General features: G+C 37.8%; 1 protein-coding gene across 1 annotated transcript; it reads left to right on the top strand.

The window, feature by feature from the left end:
- The first annotated feature begins 1,235 nt into the window (after positions 1–1,235).
- Positions 1,236–3,042, top strand: LOC108976557 (serine protease HTRA2, mitochondrial). Its single transcript, XM_018945751.1, has 2 exons — positions 1,236–2,396; positions 2,453–3,042. Exons 1-2 carry the CDS (start codon positions 1,315–1,317, stop codon positions 2,616–2,618), a joined length of 1,248 nt encoding a protein of 415 aa, XP_018801296.1. The 5' UTR covers positions 1,236–1,314; the 3' UTR covers positions 2,619–3,042.
- Positions 3,043–21,874: the final 18,832 nt, after the last annotated feature.

The following is a 21,874-nucleotide window of genomic DNA, read 5'->3' as shown; positions in this document are numbered from 1 at the left end:
CAGCATTGCCGTTTTGTCCGATTGTTCCAAAATTGATAGATTCATTGGATTTTGGTAATAAGCGCGGTAGGCATACAGTTTTGGAAGGCAATAATTTGTATTAGATTTCTTTAGCATTTATAATTTCTTGATTATTAAAATTGTTATGAATGGGAACAGCCAGCTCAATGTGTATAAAATGAGCACTATACCATACATTTTCACAACCATAAAATTTGCAACTAAGTAAACGTTATTATTTTCCGGATACTGCCTTCTTTGCGTTAAATTTATTTTTTTATTTAAAAATTGGGGCATGCTTTTATTTTTTCGTTAATGAAAGTTTTTCATTAAAAATTGTTAAATATAATTTATTTAACAATTGTAAAAAATGAGTACGTTTTTTTTTTACAATTCCCATGCAAATCTGACAACTCTTGCAACTTATTGCTGCAGAATATAATAGTTTTTGTTTTTTTAGCGGTTGTATGTATCTCCTAAAATTAAAAGATATAGATATAGAGTTGCGCATATACATACATATATGCGATCAGGATGACGAGATGGGTTGAAATCCGGGTGACTCTTGATGAAACTGCGCGTATGCGCGTTTCTTGGCAAAGACGTAAAGACGAGTTCGTACTATAAGAACTTGTACCGATATCGTGAAAATGAATGATAACTACTAACAGCGAAATAAAGCAATAACTAAATACGTAAGAGACATTAAATTTTATCACTAAGATGGTATGGGAGGGCAAAAATCTAATCAGGAGAATCTCCTTTATCCGACCATTCCCATTTTATTTCCGAAATTCTGGTACGGAATACTAAAGCCGACCCATATTTTTTGTTAACCTAAAGTAATAAATACTCTAAAAATGTTAAATATTATTTGGCTTACAAAATGGAAACATATGTTCACTTGCAAAATAGAAAGACTTTTTTGAGGATTTTTTCGACTATCAATATCAAAGCTCAAAACTGCGCATCATTTTAATCAATTTATTTATTTTTCAATTGCTATTCAAAACCAACGGATTCGTTATTTGCGGCATCCTTTTTGTTTTGTCAAAGCAAAAATTTAACGAATCTTCAAATCCAATCAAAAGACTTCTTTAGGTAGATCACTCAAATCCAATCAAAAGACTTGTTTAGGTAGATCATTCTTTTTGGGAAGACACATCAGATGGTAAGCCGTAGGTCTAGAATTCCTGATTTTAGTTCAATATTTTTTAATACTCATGGTGACTATAAGAAGACAGTAAGAAGAAGAGCACAGGTATATCAGCTGATTTGGTCAAAATTGTGCACAGGTGATTCTTCCATATAAGTATGGCGTTTAATAATTTAAAAAAAATAAATGCTTTGTTAAAATTTTCAAACTTTCGGTGTGTGTTGAATGCTTTCAAGCAATTACATAATGGCCAACAATATAACAAATATGAACATAAAAGTAGGAAGCAAACAGAAAGCAGTCAGGGCAGTATTTGGAGATCCAATTTTATACCGATAGCTGCTGTTTCAGCATTATCAGCTTACCTAGTTTACAAACAAAAGGACTATATTATACCACATGTATCTGCTTTCACATCTCCTCCCCTTTCAGGACGACGAAAGCAATATAATTTTCTTGCTGACGTAGTGCACGCATGTGCACCATCCGTGGTATATATTGAAATTAAAGATATGCGTCAATTTGACTACTATACTGGAAAACCAGTCACTGCGTCAAACGGTTCAGGGTTTATAATCGATTCTAATGGACTTATACTAACCAATGCACATGTAGTTATCAATAAGCCGCACACTATGGTGCAAGTAAGATTAAACGATGGTCGCACTTTTCCTGGTGTTGTGGAAGATATAGATCAAACGTCTGATTTGGCTACGGTTCGTATTCAGTGTAAAGATTTACCAGTCATGTCTCTCGGGCAAAGCTCTACATTGCGCTCAGGTGAATGGGTTGTGGCTCTTGGTAGCCCTTTAGCTTTGAGTAATACAGTTACAGCCGGCGTTGTTAGTTCGACGCAAAGACCGTCGCAAGAACTCGGACTGAAAAATCGTGATATTAATTATATACAAACCGATGCAGCCATTACTTTCGGAAATTCAGGCGGGCCACTTGTAAACCTAGATGGCGAAGCTATAGGTGTAAACTCAATGAAAGTAACAGCGGGAATAAGCTTTGCCATACCAATTGACTATGTAAAACTTTTTCTAAATCGAGCTGAAGAACGTAGAAGACAAGGTGTTAGCAAAATGGATTATCCCGCCAAACGTTATATGGGAATAACAATGCTTACGCTAACACCCGACATACTTTTTGAATTAAAGAATCGCACACAGAATGTGCCAAGTGACTTAACCCATGGTGTTCTGGTGTGGAAAGTAATCATTGGATCGCCGGCACATACGTAAGTTATCGCCAAATTAAGTGATTATTACATCTATAATCTTTTGCTCTTTTCAGTGGTGGTCTTTATCCGGGTGATATAGTTACGAAAATTAATGATAAGGAAATTAAAAATTCATCAGATGTTTACGAGGCTTTAGCATTGAAGACAAAGTCGCTTGATATAACGATTTTTCGTGGCTTGAAGAGGATGACTGTGAAAATTGTGCCAGAAGACCCTTAAAAAAGCGTATATTCGCGATTGTCTTCATTCATCACAACCATATTTCCCATCGCCGTTAAAGTTCAACTGCACTGCCCCAGATAGCTGGCAGCTAAAAAATAGCCGCCATTATTTGCCTGTAGATATATGTTTGTAGGACCTTTATTTTAAGCAGTAAATAGGTTCATTCAAGAATGAAAGCAAACAAATATAAAAATAATTTAAAACAATGCAATTTAAAAGTTATTTGACGAAAACTATTAAATATTTGGTATGTTCAATATCTGCTAATATCTAACTTTCGATGCATAGACCGAACTGTCAAAATATCAGGGGCTCTTATGAAAGTTAATGAACCCCATTACATTAGTCGTAAATGCCCATTATAAACAAAATTACCATTGATACTTATTGCTTAATAATAACGATTTTCAATTTTTCCTAAGATCACTGAAGTATCAAATATGTTATCGACTGCAAAATAAGCATTTAACCTTTGATTGCAAATATTAACAGTTAAACTAGATTAAGACATCTTAGGGAATAAAGACTCAAAAAATTGTAAATAAATAAAAAATTTTACACCGATAAACGAAAAGCTAAAAACCCTACTTACAAAAAAAAAAAAAAAAATATATACATACATATGTATACATATGCATATAAGCAATGGTTTTTCAAAATCGAACAAGTAGGGAACTTAGAATCGGGTGTAACCGATCATTTTATACTTTCGAAATTAAATGCATACGTTCAGGCTTTGTCAAAATTTATATTATATAGAAAGGGATTCTTTGTGATTTTCATTAAGATTTCCTACATATCGGTTGTTTTTGTTGTTGTTTTAACGGTTTCTTAATCACCGTTAAGATGGTAAGGGTTATCTATGTTGTCGTCGATGTCATGTAGCGGTAGGCCCAGGGAACGTGCTGATTCGACGGGGTCGGACTAAAGGGAAAAGGGTGTTAGATGAGTAGGGTTGGCAGGGCATGCAAAGAGGTGGTCAGTGGCATGCAGGACATACAGTCGGTATATTCTGAAGGTAGGAGTTTAACCTGCTACAATATCCAGAAGGAAGTTGCGCTAGGGTCACTCGCGTTTATCGCGCCAACTCGAGCTCTTCGTCTGCGATGGGTGGTGGTTTGACTCCAAGAACATACATCGAGTATGCCGGATCGGGTAATGTTGGCAACAGCAGTCATTCTTGTGAGGACCAGCTGTGGAGAGTACCTGCCGGCAAGAACCTTACTGGACTCAGCATCACAAGTAAATTTTATGACAGAGCATTTGGCCCAAAAACTGCGGATCCGTCGCCAAAACGGGACCTTAAATATTATAGGAATTGGAAATTCCAGTACGAAAGTCGCGGCCAAATTAGGCGCGTTTATTAAGTCGCGGGTTAATAATTATGAATTTTCAGCGAAATTCTGGATTTGCGATGCATTTCGGCTAATCATCCAGACCATACCATTAATGTTAATGGTTGGAAAATGCCGCACATTATTGAATACAATACAGAATTCCACACATCCCAAAAAATTGAGATCTTATTAGGTGCAGAAATGTTTTTCGATCTGTTAGCGGTTGTCAATATGTCAGACTAACGCTAGTCCTCCTCCCGAGGCAACTAGCACCATTTCTCGCAACACGATGGTTCAATGGCCATTAAGAGAGTCTTTTATGTTAATGATTTATTAACAGGATACGAACATTTCGAGTCTCTAGATGTTTTGAGAAGTGAGGTAATTAAAATTTTAAACTCGGCCGGATTCACCTTAACGAAATGGTTTTCGAACCACCCAAAATTTGTCGACAGTAATTGCACTGAGAAGTCATTAAACCAATGACAAAGATTCTACTAAAACGTTGGGAATCCATTGGTTGCCGAAAGAGAATTTGTTTTGATTTGTTTCAGACGACAATTTTAATGATCTGCGAGCCACTAAATGAAATATATTATTAGTTTCTGCTCGCCTCTTCGATCCTCTTGGATTATTAGATCCACTAGTTATCAAAGCAAAAATCTTCTTTCAAGAGCTTTGGATTCAGACTCTGAAATTGTTTTACATTGGATAGAAACACATCCTTCCACATTATAAACCTTCGGCGCAAATAGAGTGTCCGAAATCCAAGAGTTAACTGACAAAATGCATTGGCGGCATGTGCCAACAAAACAAAATCCTGCGGATCAAGTGTCAACGGTTGTAACGTGGACGAATTAAATAATTCGATATGGTTTGGCGGTTCACAGTTCCTCCTAGAAGACCCTGCATTATGACTAATTAACACCCACTTCCAGCTCTCACCAGAAGACGAAGTATTAGAGAAAAAGAAAAATGCATTTACATTAAATTTGACCAGTGAGAAAAAGTCAATATTGGATATTTACTACGATGGATCAGACGACCAAAAATGCGTACAGAGGGTAGGGATATGACATCTAACAAATTACCTTTGAGTTTTTTGAAAATTGTTCAGTTGATTCAACCAGAAAACTTAAAACATAGAGAAGGAGCAAATTGAATTCTGTATGATGTTCGATTGGACGGCTAACAGAACTTATAAGATTGTGATACGGAATTTCACCATTCTCGCTGCTATTTAGCAGAATTGAGCACGTTCTCGGCTCAAACGACTGAAATCATGCGAGAATGAATTAAGAGAAATACTTTGAAGAAAAATATACAAAGTCACACAAAGATATAAAGAATGTAAAGAAGCATTCTCGAGGCACATAAATCTGTTTGAGTATGTGGAGAACTGTTAAAAATGTTAACATTTCATAGCGTGAATTCTGTAGTTGTGAGGTGAAATTCCGTATCAGAATCTTATAAAATGTTCGACATCGAACCTGCACTTTCTCTATGTTTATACATTCTCTGGCTGAACTATATCAATGTCGTCATATATCTCACCGTTCCATCGAATGCGATATTCGCAGTGGCCAACGCGCAAAGGACCATAAATCTTTCGCAGAACTTTTCTGTCGGAAACTCGCAACGTCGACTCATCCGTTGTTGACATCGTCCAAGCCTCTGCACCATATAGCAGGACGGGAATTATGAGTGACTTATAGAGTTTGGTTTTTGTTTGTCGAGAGAGGACTTTGCTTCTCAATTTCCTACTCAGTCCGAAGTAGCACCTGTTGGCAAGAGTTATCCTGCGTTGAATTTCTAGGCTGACATTGTTGGTGGTGTTTCAATCTGTCTCTTATACACATCTAGATGTGTATAAGAGACAGCTTATAGAGTTTGGTTTTTGTTTGTCGAGAGGGGGACTTTGCTTCTCAATTTCCTACTCAGTCCGAAGTAGCACCTGTTGGCAAGAGTTATCCTGCGTTGAATTTCTAGGCTGACATTGTTGGTGGTGTTTACACTGGATAGACGAAATTATCTACGACGTCAAAGTTATGACTGTCAACAGTGACATGAGAGCCTAGTCGCGAGTGCGACGACTGTTTGTTTGATGACAGGAGATATTTCGTCTTGCCCTCGTTCACTGCCAGACCCATTTGTGTTGCTTCCTTGTCCAGTCTGGAGAAAGCAGAACTAACGGCGCGGGTGTTGAGGCCGATGATATTGGCATACGCCAGCAGCTGTACACTCTTATAGAAAATGGTACTTTGTCAATTTAGTTCTGCAGCTCAAACTATTTTCTCTAGAAGCATGTTGAAAAAGTCGCACGATAGGGAATCGCCTTGTCTGAAACCTCGTTTGGAATCGAACGGCTCGGAGAGGTCCTGCCCGATTTTGACGGAGCTTTTAGTGTCGCTCTACGTTAGTTAACACAGCCGTATTAGTTTTACGGGGATACCCAATTCAGACATCGGGACATAAAGGCAGCTCCTTTGCCTGCTGTCGAAAGCAGCTTTGAAATCGACGAAGAGGTGGTATGTGTCGATTCTCCTTTCACGGGTCTTTTCCAAAATTTGGTACATGGTGAATATCTGGTCGGTTGTTGATTTACCATTTTAAAGCTACACTGATAAGGTCCAATCAGTTTATTGACGATGGGCTTTAATCTTTCACACAATACGCTCGACAGAACCTTATATGCGATGTTGAGGAGGCTAATCCCACGGTATCCCATCGTCATCAATTGGGGAATCGGGTTCGCCTTATCCTGACGTTGTGCGTTCACTGCCATTCAGCAGGCTGGAGAAGTGTTCCCTCCATAATTTAAGTATGCTCGGGGCATCGGTGACTAGATCACCTTTGGGGGATCTGCAAGAGTATGTTCCGGTCTTAAAACTTTCTGTAAGCCGCCTCATTTTTTCGTAGAATTTTCGAGCATTACCCCAGTCGGCCAGCTTATCAAGCTCTTCGTACTCACGAATTTCTGCATCTTTCTTTTTCTGCCTGCAAATGCGTCTCGCTTTCCTCTTCAACTCTCGGTATCTATCCCATCCCGCAGGTGTCCCGCTGCGACACGGCACTTCTCGTCGTACCAGCTGTTCTTTTGCACTTTCCGAAAACCAATGGTTTCGATTGCGGCTGTACGTAAGGAGTTTGAAATGCCGTCCCACAATTCCCTTATACCGAGTTGTTGACGAGTGCTATCAGAGAGCAGGAGTGCAAGCCGAGTAGGAAATCGTTCGGCTGTCTGTTGTGATTGCAGCTTCTCGACGTCGAACCTTCCTTGTGCTTGTTGGCGTGCGTTTTTTACTGCACAGAGGCGGTGCGAATCTTGGCTGCAACAAGATAGTGGTCCGAGTCGATGTGAGGGCTTCGGAGCGCACGCACATCTAAGATAGCCAAGTGGCTTGATGAATCTTCTTATACTGGAATCTAGTGCTATATATAACCATATTTCGGGCTCCGGCGGAGTCGATCAGCCTCAACCCATTTGGGGATGTTTCCTCGTGGAGACTTAATTTACCGGCTGTAGTGCCAAAGATACCTTCTTTGCCCACCCTGGCGTTAAAGTCGCCAAGCACGATTTTGACATCGTGGCGGGGACAGCTCTCATAAGTGCGCTCCAAGCACTCATAAAAACATCTTTGGTCACATTGTCCTTCTCTTCGTCGGGGCGTGGGCGGAAATCAGCGATATGCTGAAGAACCTCGCTTTGATACGGGTTGTGGCTAGACGTTCATTCACCGGAGTGAATGATGGTACTCGCGCTCCTTTATATGGCCACAGTAGTATATGCTCTTAGGCTACCCAGAGGATACTTTGTTAAAGACCAGAAGCCGTAAGCTGCTTGAGCCACATGTAAAAGAATCGTTTGTGGCCATTCCCAAGTGAATAGCGATCAGAGAACTTTCCTCACTTGCGTGATCTTCTACACATGAATCCATTTAAACTTGCTAGCTCTCAAATAATAAATGTCTAATAATTTTCTGTTCAAAATTAATACGATGATTTATCATATGACAAAACATTAAACAAATATATTTAATTTCATGTTTTCTTTAATTTTCGTTGTTTTACATTTTTATATTTTTGCACCATGTTTCCACAGAGTATAATAGTGTTGTTCACCTAACGATTGTATGTATGACCTCAAACTTGCACAAATCACAACCAGGAAAATACATTAAGTTGTAAAATGTCAACCAGAGGATCGGAATCCAAGCAGTTTTATATATACTATAACTCATATACTGATCGACATATTCGACAAAAGGTTTGTTAGAAAAACGAAAATCATTATGCATATGTGGTATATGGTAGCTGGGTGCAGTATCGACCCGATTCTATCTATTTTTGCCAATACTTAGTATGTACGTGCCACATACTAACAAAATGTTTCCTGTGAGCATTAAGCTAGCGCATATACGATTACCAATCATATGGAGTAAAGTCCATGATGTCATAATATATGTTCGTTATAAGTAAAACACGCTCTCTCCTTTACACTGAGATAACTGAAATATTGACCGATATATCCGGAACATCGAAAAACTTTATATTTGGTATATTGGGGCTCAGAGAAAATTTGTGGTCATAAGGTGGCATACTTCAAAGGAACTATTGTGCAAAGCTTATAGCTGGTTCGGTTATAAACAAAAATTTCATATTCTTGCAACTTGCAAGGATTAAACCAGTAAAGTAACTTCAAGTACGTACATAAGTATCTGTTAGTTATATGGTGCTTAAAACGAGTTTTCACCTTTTATCCCTATATAGTAATTCATTGATGTGTATACAAAATAGTGAAAATTTTAAATTGTGTTATAGGGAAAGTAGAGGTGGCTGTAGTCCTATTTCGCCCTTTTCACTCTGTAACATAAGATTGAAAAATTTGGTCTTGGACTATGTGATTTCACCTAAAAGTGGGCGGTGCCGCGCCCATCGTCCAATTTTGACTATGGCTGCTTTAAAGCTCTCTCATACTATCTCGGTAAATTTAAATGTCCCAGACGTATTTAGTTATTCCTTTATCACGTAGATTTTAACTGTACCGTTATATGGGAGTGAGCGGGAATATCTACCGATTTCATTTTCATACTGTCGGTGGGAGTTCTTATAATGTATGCGCCAGACGAATTTGGTGGTTGTAGCCTTAGTAGTTTAGGAGATATTTACATTCAACTTATTAGATTCTATTTTCCCATAGAATCCCCTTGCCACTGCGATCCCCTGTGCTGAATCAACATGTCAATAAAATAAGGGAATTGGTGTCTGGGAATCGTCGATTAACAGTTAGGGATATCTCACTGGCATCGTAGGAATATCCGAAGGACCAGTGAAAGTCATTTAGGTATAAGAAAAGTCAAAGACGATTACTTCCTCTCATTTCTTTCAAAACACAGCGTCAAGTCTTTGATTTTACTTTCGACCCAAAAATAGAGGATCAATCTTACGAATATGGTATGGTGACAAAGGTGAGCCGAAGCCGAAAAACCTCCTCAAGACAGGCCAAAAATCGAGGTTATGTTCACAGATTGCTTCGATTAATTCCGACTAACCAAACTGTCAAAAATGAATACTTTTTGAGTGTTATGCGTCGTTTATGCGAAGCTATTTGTAAAAAGAGGCCGAAAACTCTTGGATTTCGCACCACGATAATGCACAGCCGCGTACTGTATTGATTCTTCATGAGTTTTTCGCCAAATTTTCAACCTCATTACATTGTCAATAAATTATGAATCTAGCAGGGACGATAGCCAATCGGTTGAGTAGTTCGACCAGAATCATGGCCGCCAGTTTAAATAAGTGTGTTTTGAGAAAAACGCGTTTAAAGTGCCAAATGTGCACACCGAGCGCTCCAAACGTCGAACGGTATTATTATTTGTGGGCCTTTTTCGAAACATTCCAACGGTAAAGTGGATTTCTATAATAGTTCTAAGGGTATAGGGGAACAGAAAATGCAAAAAAAAAAAAAAAAAAAAAATGAAAAAAGAAAATGCAAAAAAAAAAAAAAAACAAACATTGAAAAAAGATTATTCTACTGACTGTTTCGAGGATTGCACAAGTTATATTACTTTGAGGGAACGACATAGATTTTGAAGGATAAATTAGGAGTTTTAAAATTGTTAACAAAGTCTGACTATTTTTTGATCAAAGTAGTACATAGGAATGTGAGAGGAATGTTATGTACTGAATTTTTAAGTGGGTTCGTAAAGCGATAGGTAGAAGCGGAAAAAAATGTATAGAGGTTTTTAATGAGATCGAAGAAAAGTAATGCTTCTGTACAGCAGTCTGCAACACACTTAGCAACCAAATTTAATGAAAGTGCAAGACAGGGAATGTATTCTGCATCCTTATTTATTTTATTAATTTGGGCTTGTAAGCTGATGTATTTCCCACTTATGTTGCTAGCATTATAATAGCTTTGCTCAAGACAATCTTTGATATTAATGACATTCTCACTCAAGAAATCTAGTAAACTTTGAGTGAGTTGTTCAGCAGTATGACCTTCCATCTGCAAGAACTTAGCAAATCATTCCACTGGTCCAGATAGCAGAACATGACTTGAGACTCTGAAATACCTTGCTCTTAAGGCTGGACTGAACTAAAAATGTTTACCCTGTTAAACAATAATTTTCAATAAAAATATTGTAAAAATTTAGTAATTATACTTATTTTTTTACGGCCTTGAAGCATGCAAAATCTAGAGATATTCGATAATGATTTTCTTTTTATTTTATTTTATGAAAATATTTGTTTAATTAGTAAAAATTCACAACTGCGGTATTCGGCAGAAATTTAACTTTAGTTTGATATAAAAATAATGGATATCAATAAAATGACAATAAAAAATCTGAACTATTAAAGGGTAGAAATGTACCTAGTATAGATAATAGTCTAAATATATGGATCTTAATATTTATAATTAAAAATTTGAACTTTAAAGTTAAGAAGTTCGTAAAATGAATTCTTATTTTTACGATAAGGTGGAAGGTGGAAGTAAAGCATAGCGTAAGTGCTTCGCGTTTAAAGGATGCACGGATATTTTACGCTACATCTAAATTGATATTTTTTAATTACGGTCAGTTGGAGCGTGGGGCCCCCGATCGCGGGGATCGTAGCATTTGTTACTCTTGCTACGTGGCAAATCCGGCATCGCTCAAAGTCATAAGCTTTAGGAAAAGAAAGAAAAAGTCGATTTAGCGATAATCCAAAGCACTCTGTTAAGTGATATTTGGCGTTGACTTTGTGTCTTACTTTTCATGTGAAGAATTCACGAAAAACTGTCTTCATTTACTTTCAAATCAACACGGGTTAAACTGCGATAACTGCCGCATACAAACCGAAGTTATTTTTTTTTTCGATCAACTTAATGTTCCGTTAAATAAGAAAGATCAGTGTAGTTTTGAAACAGCCTTTCTAACGAAGCATCATAAATATTCATAATTGATTATTAAACAAGTAAGGAAGAGCTACGTTTGGGTGTAACCGAATATTTCAAACTCTTGGAACTTGCCAGGATCAAAACTAGGGAAATACCTTAAGAAGGAAAGGTTTGTAAGATATAAGAGATCGATATTATCGATAAAGAAAGCTGGCATATTCGGTATCTGGAGCTTGAGTAGTTTTGATAGGGCAAAGTTTTATACCGATATCTTCATTGGCTGTGCTACGCCCATCGCGTAATTTTGACCCCGGCACATACTTGTCTTCCTATATCACGTTTACACTCACGTTTTTAATGTTTTTGTCGATTTTATTGTTGACTTGTTGCGCTTTTAGTAGTTTCTAACGGAATCGGAAATCGATTTCATTAACTTTCTCACTGTCCTTAGCCGTTCTTATAGAATTGGTCCCAAGCAAATTCGAATATTGTACTAATAAGACTTTTTTAAGGTAAATTCCGTGTGAAAACCCATTTGTCGAAATTTATTTCCAGGCTGGTATGTGTGGGAAATGTCACATCAAAGTTATCATCACTACAAGTATATCTTAATTTTTGCTCAAGTTATCGCTTGAACAGACGGACAGGCGGTAATACGGTTATGCAGGCAGTCAGTCAGATTTCAGCTCGACTCATTTATATTATATGTAACCCTATTTCTAATTGGATTATTTTTATGTTATACAAAAGAACAGGGAAAAAAATATTTATTTGTTGAGTGCTAGCGTTGCATATTACCTAAAACTAATCTAGATAGATATAGGGTATAGATAGATTGAAATTCGGTTGAATGTCTGTCTGAACGTCCGTCCGTGCAAGCTGTAACTTGAGTAAGAATTTAGATATCTTCATGATACTTAGAGTGCAGGTTTCTTAGCATACATAAAGTTCGAGTTCGTAGATGCTCGTAATCGGACCACTGCCTCGCCTACAAACCGCCATTCACCGAAAACATGAAAATTGCTATAACTAAGTATATAATTAAGATATAAAAATCATATTTGGCACAGGGGGTCGCAGCAGGATACTACAAAACCTTCTACCTATTGTGAAGAAGATTCCGTTCACTCCCCATATAAAGGTACTGTTAAAAAAACTACTAAGAGCGCGATAAATCAATAACTAAATAACGGGAAAGCTTTATGAGAGCCGGCTTGAAAATTGGACGATGGGCGTGGCACCGCCCACTTTTTGGTGAAATCTCACATCATCTCGGGACCCGACCAATCGATTTCGACAAATTTTAGTACGTTGCTTTTTACATTATTATGTCTTGATTGGCGTAGACATCGCTTACGCGATTATTCGCGATTATGTCACATTGTGAAAATCGACGAAATCGGACAACAACCACGTCTACTTCCCATATAGCGCAACTTTAAATCCCACTTCAGGTAGGCAAATCAAGAAGGAATTAATAATAACGTAATAAAACTTTGCACTATTAATATCTTCAGTTTATGCCACCTTATTACCTTGTTTAAATTCAATAAAAACTGTGCAAGCACATAGGTACCGAATATTTAGACCTTGGTACCTATAGTTGACTTTTGATCGAAAATGTAGGTCGATGTGTGATATATATAACTGAAATTAAGGAATAATCCTTCTCTTATAATGGTATGCCTGTATGGCAAAAATGAGTTCAATCGGACCAATACTTTCCTTAGCCCCCATATTCCTAATATAAAAGTTTTCGAACTTCGGGGTGACTTTACTCTATTGGTTTCACACCTTAAAGTATTTCATGCAAGTTGCAAAAGTATAAAATGTTCGGTTGCACTCGAACTGAACCCTTCGTTACTTGTTCGAAATTGTTGTTTGGCCATTTGGCGAACAATTAGAGAGCGAATTTCCTTTTTTCACTTCAATCAGGAAAGTAGGCGTTGTGAGTATGCAATGAATTTTATTATAAGAAATTTGATGTACGTGTGCGTAGGTGTCCATGGCTACAACTACAGTAAAAGTAGCAAGCACAGACAAATGCTGCAACATCAAAACGTGTTAACAAAATGCTGTTACTGACTGTGTGATACTGATAACAATAACAACAAAGACTATTAACGATAATGCTTATGAATTTTGTATGCCGGTACAAGGCGTTCTTGTTTGGCGTGCTTTATAAGGAGTTGCGCAGTAACTGACAAGCGACAGCAAAAGTAGCAACAAGAGACAGCAGAAAATTTACACACAATAACAATAATAACTCAGCAATTGTTGTTAAAAAGCCATAATGACTGCTGATGGATGAATTTCCTAATCTCAGTTTTTCACTGAAGTTTGTGGTGTTTGCTGGAAAATGTGTTTAGCAAGTTTGTTGCTTTGTCACTTTTGAAGTGAAGTGGCGGTGATTTAAAAACGGGTTTTCTTTCTCTTTGCCACTTAATTGCTAATGCGATATGGAACTTTTGTTGTAATGGTGTTGAGTTGGCTGAACCATTTGCAGTGTCTGACTAATCATCACTCTTGTAACAAAATGTATCAATATCATTAATATTATAATACACATGATGTAAACAAAGATGTTTGCTTCTTTTGTTTCCTAGTTAAAAAAGTTGTGCAGTGTTTGCTGTCAAAGAAGCTGTCAAAATAAACAAATTCGTTTGACGTTTACAATACTTTTGTAATTACCGATAATTTCATCGAAACAACAAGAGCAACAATGAAGTCATTAGAAATTTACTATATGCTTTCGACAAACTTACAAAACGCGTAACGTATTTTGGTGCGAAGAAACTCTTTAGTCTCTCTTTCTTAAAGTAAAGTTATGATAGACATTATTGGCCTATACTTTCCACAATTGTAATAGACAACATGCAAATGCTTACAAACTTTTCGGATTTTCACCTCAATATAAAAAATCTATGCATATAACTTCTAAAGGTGTGCTACAAAGTAAACAGGACTTAAAAAGAACAGGACTAATGGTTTTTGTAATTTATTTCATTCAAAATAGTCTCCTTCTGCTTTTATAGAGCTTTTGTCACGGTCCAAAAGCGTGTCGAATGAATGTTTTGGCTTGTTGACCGGTATGGCCGCCAGTACGCCAGTATACGTCTGCATAACGCTTTCTTTTCATGGGCAAATGCAATTTTCCGAAAAGGAAGAAGTCGCACGGTACCATATCAGGTGAATACTGGAAGTGGTTAATGGTTAAAATGTGATTTTTGGTCAAATAATCGTCTTTCGAATATTGGATTCTGAGCAATTTTTGGTCGTCAGTCAATGTGTGCGAAACAAAAGTTCGGTCAAAATGCGATAAATAGATGTTCAATGATGAATCCGGCTGATTTTTGATAAATTCTCGCACAGTTTCGATGTAATGTCCGGTGATCACGGATTTTGATTGGCTCACATGTTGATCGTCATTTATGTCCTCACGACCACTTTGAAAAGCCTTAAACTTGTTTTATCAATTGAAACGTTTCGGTAAAAGTTTGACCAATTTTAAAAGAAAATTTAATGTTGGCTCTTTGTTCGAAGCTCATTTTCACACCGATAACACAAACATACTGACACTTAAAACGCAATAACTTCACTTCCAATAGATGAAATTTCATGAAATTCCAACTGGACAATCGATAGAGATAGCAGATTCTACCGCACCAGTGGACATATAGATGGTCCTACAGAAAGCGCTAGATTCAAAAAGGAACGAACCTTGTAGAACAACCGCAAGGCATTATAAAGTATACAAATGGGTATCCTTGACAAACCAGCCACTAATGTTGAAAAACTAATAAATGATGTCACATCCATTTGTGTTTCCTCGCCCCATTCAACTGATTGAAAAAAAAAATTGTTTTGATACAAAGGCCGGTACAAAGTTATTTAATAGAAGTTATTGAGGATTAAAAATTTTCACGACGTCTCGGATAATGTACACTTGCACGTGTAATCAAAATATATAGATCACATAATCGAACTGCTCAATTCATCACATATTTCACATAAATAATTTAACCTTGACAATATGCAACTTTGCTGATTCATTACCGAAGAAAATAATTTAAGTACAATACATTACGTTTTATGCATTCTCTAGATTACAAGTTATTCCTTTACCACAGTGTTGAAATTTATCAACATATGTATGGAATTCAAAAATCGGTTCTAACCGACGCTTTTAGTGTGCCTCTCTGGAATGAACACACGCCTTTTCCAAAGGAAAGGAATATTTCGTCACCTAAAATGCAAAATAACGTAACAACATTTTCGGATATTGACATTTGGCGCCTTAGGTGAGAGTTATTGTTGACAATTGGGCAATTTTTAGCCAGAAGGTGACACACCTCAAATGAACTATTCGTGCAATGGTTTGGCGTGATATATATATATTAATTCATATTTGATTTATACACTGGGAAATTAAAGTTTCAAATCGATTTTAAAATTATGTTATATGAGTTTCCTTAAAGCCCATTTACACCATCTTTGTGATACAATTTGATGTCGCCTGCGTATTTAGTTATTGATTTATAGCGCTTTTAGCAGTTTTTAACAGTACAGTTATATGGGGAGTGGGCGGGGCTATCATCCGAATTCAGGCCCTGCAGACGAGTGACCAACGCTTTTTGGCCTACTCGTGGGACCAAACATGAAGAAAGAAAAAGCAACAACAACAACCAACTGGACGACAATCGCGGCGATTACGGTAACAATAATGGATTTGGATGAGGACGATCTACTCGCCTCCAGCCAGGAGACGCTTAAGAGTACTACTGGACGTACCAGCGACAGAACACCGATAGTGATAGCAGCGGAAACCGCCAAATCAGAATCAACTGCGGAAAGACCTGTACCAGAGGGCAGTCTTTATAATTGAAAAGATTGCAAAAGATAAGGCAGCCAGTTGATGAGGAGGAAATCAAGCGCTTCAAACAGGTAATCTAGGATTACAAAAGCTTCCTGAAAAGGAAGAAATCCGAAGCACAAGACGAAAGTACAAACCCGAGCAGTTTCCAAAACGGAAACGCTCAATCACCAAACCGCAAGGTAGATTTCTTAACGGGTGGCGTTACTAAAATTAGCAACGCCCTTCTAGGCCTCCAACTAAGGCGTATTCCCGCTAAGGATATCCCGAAGAGACCTCATGCTCGCTTTTGACTTCTCCTTCTAGAGGAGTAAGGTGCATCAAGTTGCAAAACAAACAAAGCTATACCAGGCTTAAATGAGTGGCAGCTGATAAAGGAGGAAAAACCAAAAAAGTAGGCCAGTTCTAGTGGCCATTTGCGATGAGTCTATAGAGGCTGTTACGAAGGCTGACAACAAAATCAGCTTCGGCATTCGTAAGGCCAAGATAAAAATCCTCCAAGACGACAAAGCGGCTGATGAAGACGGCACGGAAGAGGTCGGCGACGCCAGCCAGCTGCTAAGGAACTTGGGCGTCAAAGAAACGCAAGATGAACCATAGCCTTAGACGTGTGCAAGATAAACCTGCATCATTTGAACAGCGAATATGGTAACCCTCATAAATGAGAGGGGTATCGACATCCTTACACAGGAGCGGAGGAGACACTATTAAAGGGTTAAACAGCAGTAACTACAACATTTTTTACACACGTAACGAAGGTAAACCAATGACATGAATTTTTACCAATAAAAGTATAAATGCATTCCTTTGTCTAAATTACAGCACAGCAGATATCATGATGGTAAAGGTGAAGCAAAAGAAATAGCATTTCTTCTTGGTCTCACCATACATGGCTCATGAGGACAACAAAAAGATGATGGCAGATAAAAGCGGAAGGAAATGCTTAGCCCTCCTCTACAGAAGAATCTCTGAAGGTATTTAAAATACGGGAAGATACATAAACAACAATATACATGGCTATGCCTACAACATCATCTGCCGAGGGTGCGAAATAGTAGGGACTTTCTTTTATCTGTGAATGCCCAGCCCTATCGATGATTCGACACAGAGCATTTTGAATCCATCAAGCACCAAACCTTGAATGGATGTCTACAAAACCACACTACCACAAAATGGTTTGCAAAAGAAGGTGGAACGTTATAGCAATAATAAAAAGGTCTACAACTAGTGCATCAAAATGGCATACATAGTGTAAATTGAGCCCGAAATACAACAGGGCTGCACTCCTACCTACCTATCTCTCAAGACGAACCCACTCCTTAGAACATTGTTTGCCTTCATTCTGCCATGCCTTGACAGTGGTTTTCCAAGCCATTGATTATGGTATCACCGTGATAATGGTTAATATAATTAGGAAGAGAGTACCTCCATTTTTCGAAATCATGCTATAAAACTGCGGAAAGCGTTTTTGATGACACGCCTTCACGCGTTTTACCAGTTTTCCCTAGATCTTCAAACAAGCTGCAAGTGGCGACGTCATACCAATTTCGGCTGTAACAATATATCTATAATTGCTGTTCATTCTCGCTCATTTGGTTGACATTGTGCGGACAATATACGATTATAAATTCGAACTGATAGTTTGCACTGGGTGCGTTGATGCTGTGAATTAGTAAGGATGTTCGTTAAAAAACAAGAAACTAGAACAAGAACTAAGTTTGGGTGCAACCGAACATTTTATTATTATTATTATTATTATTATTTATTAGACACATTATAAAATATTAAATCTAACATAGTATGGCATACTAGCTGCAATTGGTTGATTAATCTAAGTCGTTCTATGATTAATATTTTTTGAGTTAATATGATTTAAACAATCTGTAGGGTAGATTTGATTGAAGAAAATTGCTCTGATTCTCGCGAAGTTGGGACAGTGATCTAAGATATGTTCGGTGGTTAGAGTATTGCCGCAGTCGCATCTTTTCGGTGTTTTGTTGGTGATCAAATGTTCGTGTGTAAGCTTCGTGTGTCCAATTCGTAGGCGTATATAAATTGACATTGACCATTTTGATTTTGACGTGTTTGCAGGGTATATGGCGCATAACATTGAATTTGGTATATCGGTGATGGAAATTTTTCCAATTAGCTGCTATTTTTTGTTGTATATATTGGGATATATAGTGTTGGAAATCCTTTTCGGACGATGGTGTGAAATATATGGAGGGGACTGGGCTGTTTTTTCTGCAAGTTCGTTTCCCACAGTTTCTTGATGACTTGGCACCCAGAAGAGAATAATTTTTTTTTGCAACAATTATAGTCCGAATTTGAACAATTAAATTGTTATGACAGTTTAGATTTTTTACGGCAGAAATTGTTGATAGACTGTCAGAACATATTACGTATTTTCCTGTGTTATTCCGTGCAAACGAGCATGCCTTTAGTATGGCTAAAGCCTAGGCTGTGAATATGGAATAATAGTCAGGAAGGAGGCCTCCTGAAATTATAGTGTCGTTAATGTCGACGATGGCAAAGGCCGTTGCGATATTCGATTTTGTTCCATCGGTACATAACCAGTTGTATGAGTTTAGTTTATAGCTTTCTTCCAAAAATTATATCGACGTGTCTTGCAGTATCCATGGCGAAAAATCGTTTTTTCTTCTTGTTAATGTAGGTAGTTGTAGGTTGAGTTGTATGAAGTGGTGCACAGCGACGAATGGTGGATAGCACTTTATGACTGAGCTTCGATCTGATTGCATTTGCGAAACATTTATTTAATTAGTGGTTTGGTGAGGTGTTGAGTTTTGGAATTAATTCTGCAGTTGTTTCAAGCAATCTATCCTCTATTGAAGGTAATCCCGCTTCTGCGAGAATACATCTTGTCGGTGAAGTGGGGAAAGCGTTTAAGCTACGGCGGATAGCAGCGTGATATGGAGCTTAAATTTTTTTTTATGTTAGCATTGGCACTCCATCCGTAAATTGGGAGACCGTATTCCAACTTGGAGAGAACAAAGCTCTGGTTGTATTAATAAAAGTATTTATATGTACTTCCGAGAATTTTGAACTAAGAAATTTAATGATATTTAACCTTAAGGTAATACAATGTTGATTAAAGTTAAACTTATTATCAAATATTACACCAAGAATTCTTAAGTTATCTGTGAGTTCTATGTTAATGTTATTAGTTAGTGTATTATTAATATGTAATACTTTGCATTTATTAATAGATAACAAGGCACCCGACGAGCTTCCCCAGGTTTGTATGTCCTGAAGGACGTTAGAAAGGTATTCTTTATTTTGTTGCCATTAAAAAGAGGGAATGGTTTTGACGGAGAGTTGTTAACTTGTACTCTGAACGAACGGTGGGTCATAAAAGCCTTTATCAAGTTACAGATCCTAGGTCCAACCTTCCAGAGTTTTACTTGATGAAGAATTGCATGTATTCCAACGCGATCGAAAGCTTTTTCGAAATCAGTCCCCAGAATAGTGACATGGTTTCGTGACGAAAGAGCATCCGACACGAGATGATGTATTTGCAAAAGAGCGCCCATCATTCCGCTTAAATGCAGATTGATTGTGGGAGATAAGCTCGTTTTTGGTTACAAACCACTTAATCCGTCGCGCTAGAATATTTTCATAAAGTTTGCTCATGCATGGTAAAAGGGATATAGGTCTACAGTTGTTTATGTCGTGGGTGGGTTTTTGTGGTTTATTAATGGGTATGATCACTGCTGTGGTACACGTATCTGGGTATTTACCGTGTTGGAGTATACCATTAAAAAGTTAAAGTAAAAGTTATTTTTTATCATTGGGTAGGAGATTCGGTCGAAACCTGGTATTTTACCTTTTGTCTGTTTAGTGGTAATATGTTAATTTTGTTTGTAATATATTCCAAGGAGAAATTGTGGTCGTTTGATTAATTAGACCATTTCTCGCCAAATGCTTCAGATATATCTTTAGATGATGTGAGGAGTGTTTGGTGGACTTCTAAAAATTTAAATGGAGTGCCGGTTAGACTTTTTATGTTAGCCCAGCTTTTTTTACAGAATATATTGGTGTTCTTTTTCTGGATGGAAATCAAAGTAATTTTATATGCATATACATACACATAACTAACATACATGATTAAAATGATTATATGTGTAAACAACCAATGCTGGTTCTGAGGAGTGTTTGAGTGTTCTTTAATCGTAATAATACCGAATTTTTGGGTCAGTATGTGAAAATAGAAATATGGCTCCATCGAGTCCAATCGACAAATATTACAGTCGACTGCACATGAAAAATTTAGTTATTTACGCCATCGCATTAGAAAAAAAAAATAAAAATATTTCTCCAATATTTATTGGATGTTATACATATAAACCTTCCTCTTCAATCACTCTATCTATGTATGTATTAAAAAAAAAAAAAAACACATAAAAAAGTTGCGTTTTTTGATTTGTGTACTGAAAACTGAACAATTCAAGTGGAATTTAAAGTTGGGATTCACAGGTGTGCATCTTGTATGTATGTATGTTTATAGTTAAGATTTTAATTAGAATTGTTTTCATATGTGAAGATATTCTGGAAAAATAATTGAAATCAGTAATCCCATAAAATAATAATGTCAAAATCGTGCTTGGCGGCTTTAACGTCAGGGTGGGCAAAGAAGGTATCTTTGGCACTACAGCCGTTAAATTCAGCCTCCACCAGGAAACATCCCCAAATGGGTTGAGGCTGACTAGATTCCAACATAAGAAGATACGTCAAGCTACCTGGCAGTCTCAGGATCGAAAAACTACCAACCAGATCTATCGTGTTATGATAGACGGAAGATACGTCTTCAGTATTTTAGATGTGCGTGAGCTCCGAGGTCCTAACATCGACTCGGAAAACTATCTTGTTGCAGCCAAGATTCGCACCCGCCTCTTTGCAGAAAGAAAACCCACGCCAACAAACACACGGAAAGTTCGACGTCGAGAAGCTGCCATCACAACAGACAGCCGACCGATTTTCTACTCGGCTTGCGCTCCTGCTCTCTGGGAGCACTCGTCAACAACTTGGTATAGGGGAATTGTGGGACGGCATTTCAAGCTCCTTACGTATAGCTGCAACCGAAACCTTTGGTTTTCGGAAAGTGCAAAAGAACAGCTGGAAGAATAGTGCCGTGTCGCAACGGAGAGAAAAGAGGTTGCCTACCTCGCAACGTTACGATCGACCACAACACCTGCGGGATGGGATCGATACCGAAAGTTGAAGAGCAAAGCGAGACGAATTTGCAGACAGAAAAAGAAGGAGGCCGAAACGCGTGAGTACGAAGCGCTTGATAAGCTGGCCGACAGGGGTAATGCTCTAAATTTCTACTCTTGTAGAAACTCCAAAGGTGATCTAGTCACCGATGCCGTCTGAAGAATAACAAAGCGGCGGGGGCCGATCGATTGCCCTCCGAGCTATTCAAACATGGCGATTGGTTGGAACTTAAATGTTCTATGCTCATTCCATAAAAAAGTTGACCGCACAATCTGCGCCAACTACCGTGGGATAAGCCTCCTCCACATCGCATTTAAGGTTCTATCGCCACCGTCAATAAACTGATTGGACCTTATCAGTGTGGCTTTACGCCTGGCAAATCAGCAACCGACCAGATATTCACCACATGCCAAATCTTGGAAATCCGTGAAAG

Source organism: Bactrocera latifrons, unplaced genomic scaffold, assembly GCF_001853355.1.
Source record: "Bactrocera latifrons isolate USDA-ARS-PBARC rearing strain unplaced genomic scaffold, ASM185335v1 scaffold_78, whole genome shotgun sequence".
Classification (NCBI taxonomy): domain Eukaryota; kingdom Metazoa; phylum Arthropoda; class Insecta; order Diptera; family Tephritidae; genus Bactrocera; species Bactrocera latifrons.
The sequence above is the reverse complement of the archived record's forward strand: the minus strand, read 5'-3'. Positions and strand labels throughout refer to the sequence as shown.

What these genes read in the sequence shown, in the direction of transcription:
- LOC108976557 (XM_018945751.1), top strand. Translation starts at nt 1,315, where the DNA reads ATGGCGTTTAATAATTTAAAAAAAATAAATGCTTTGTTAAAATTTTCA. An exon ending in ATTGGATCGCCGGCACATAC is followed by an intron (nt 2,397 to 2,452) that starts GTAAGTTATCGC and finishes TGCTCTTTTCAG; the next exon opens with TGGTGGTCTTTATCCGGGTG.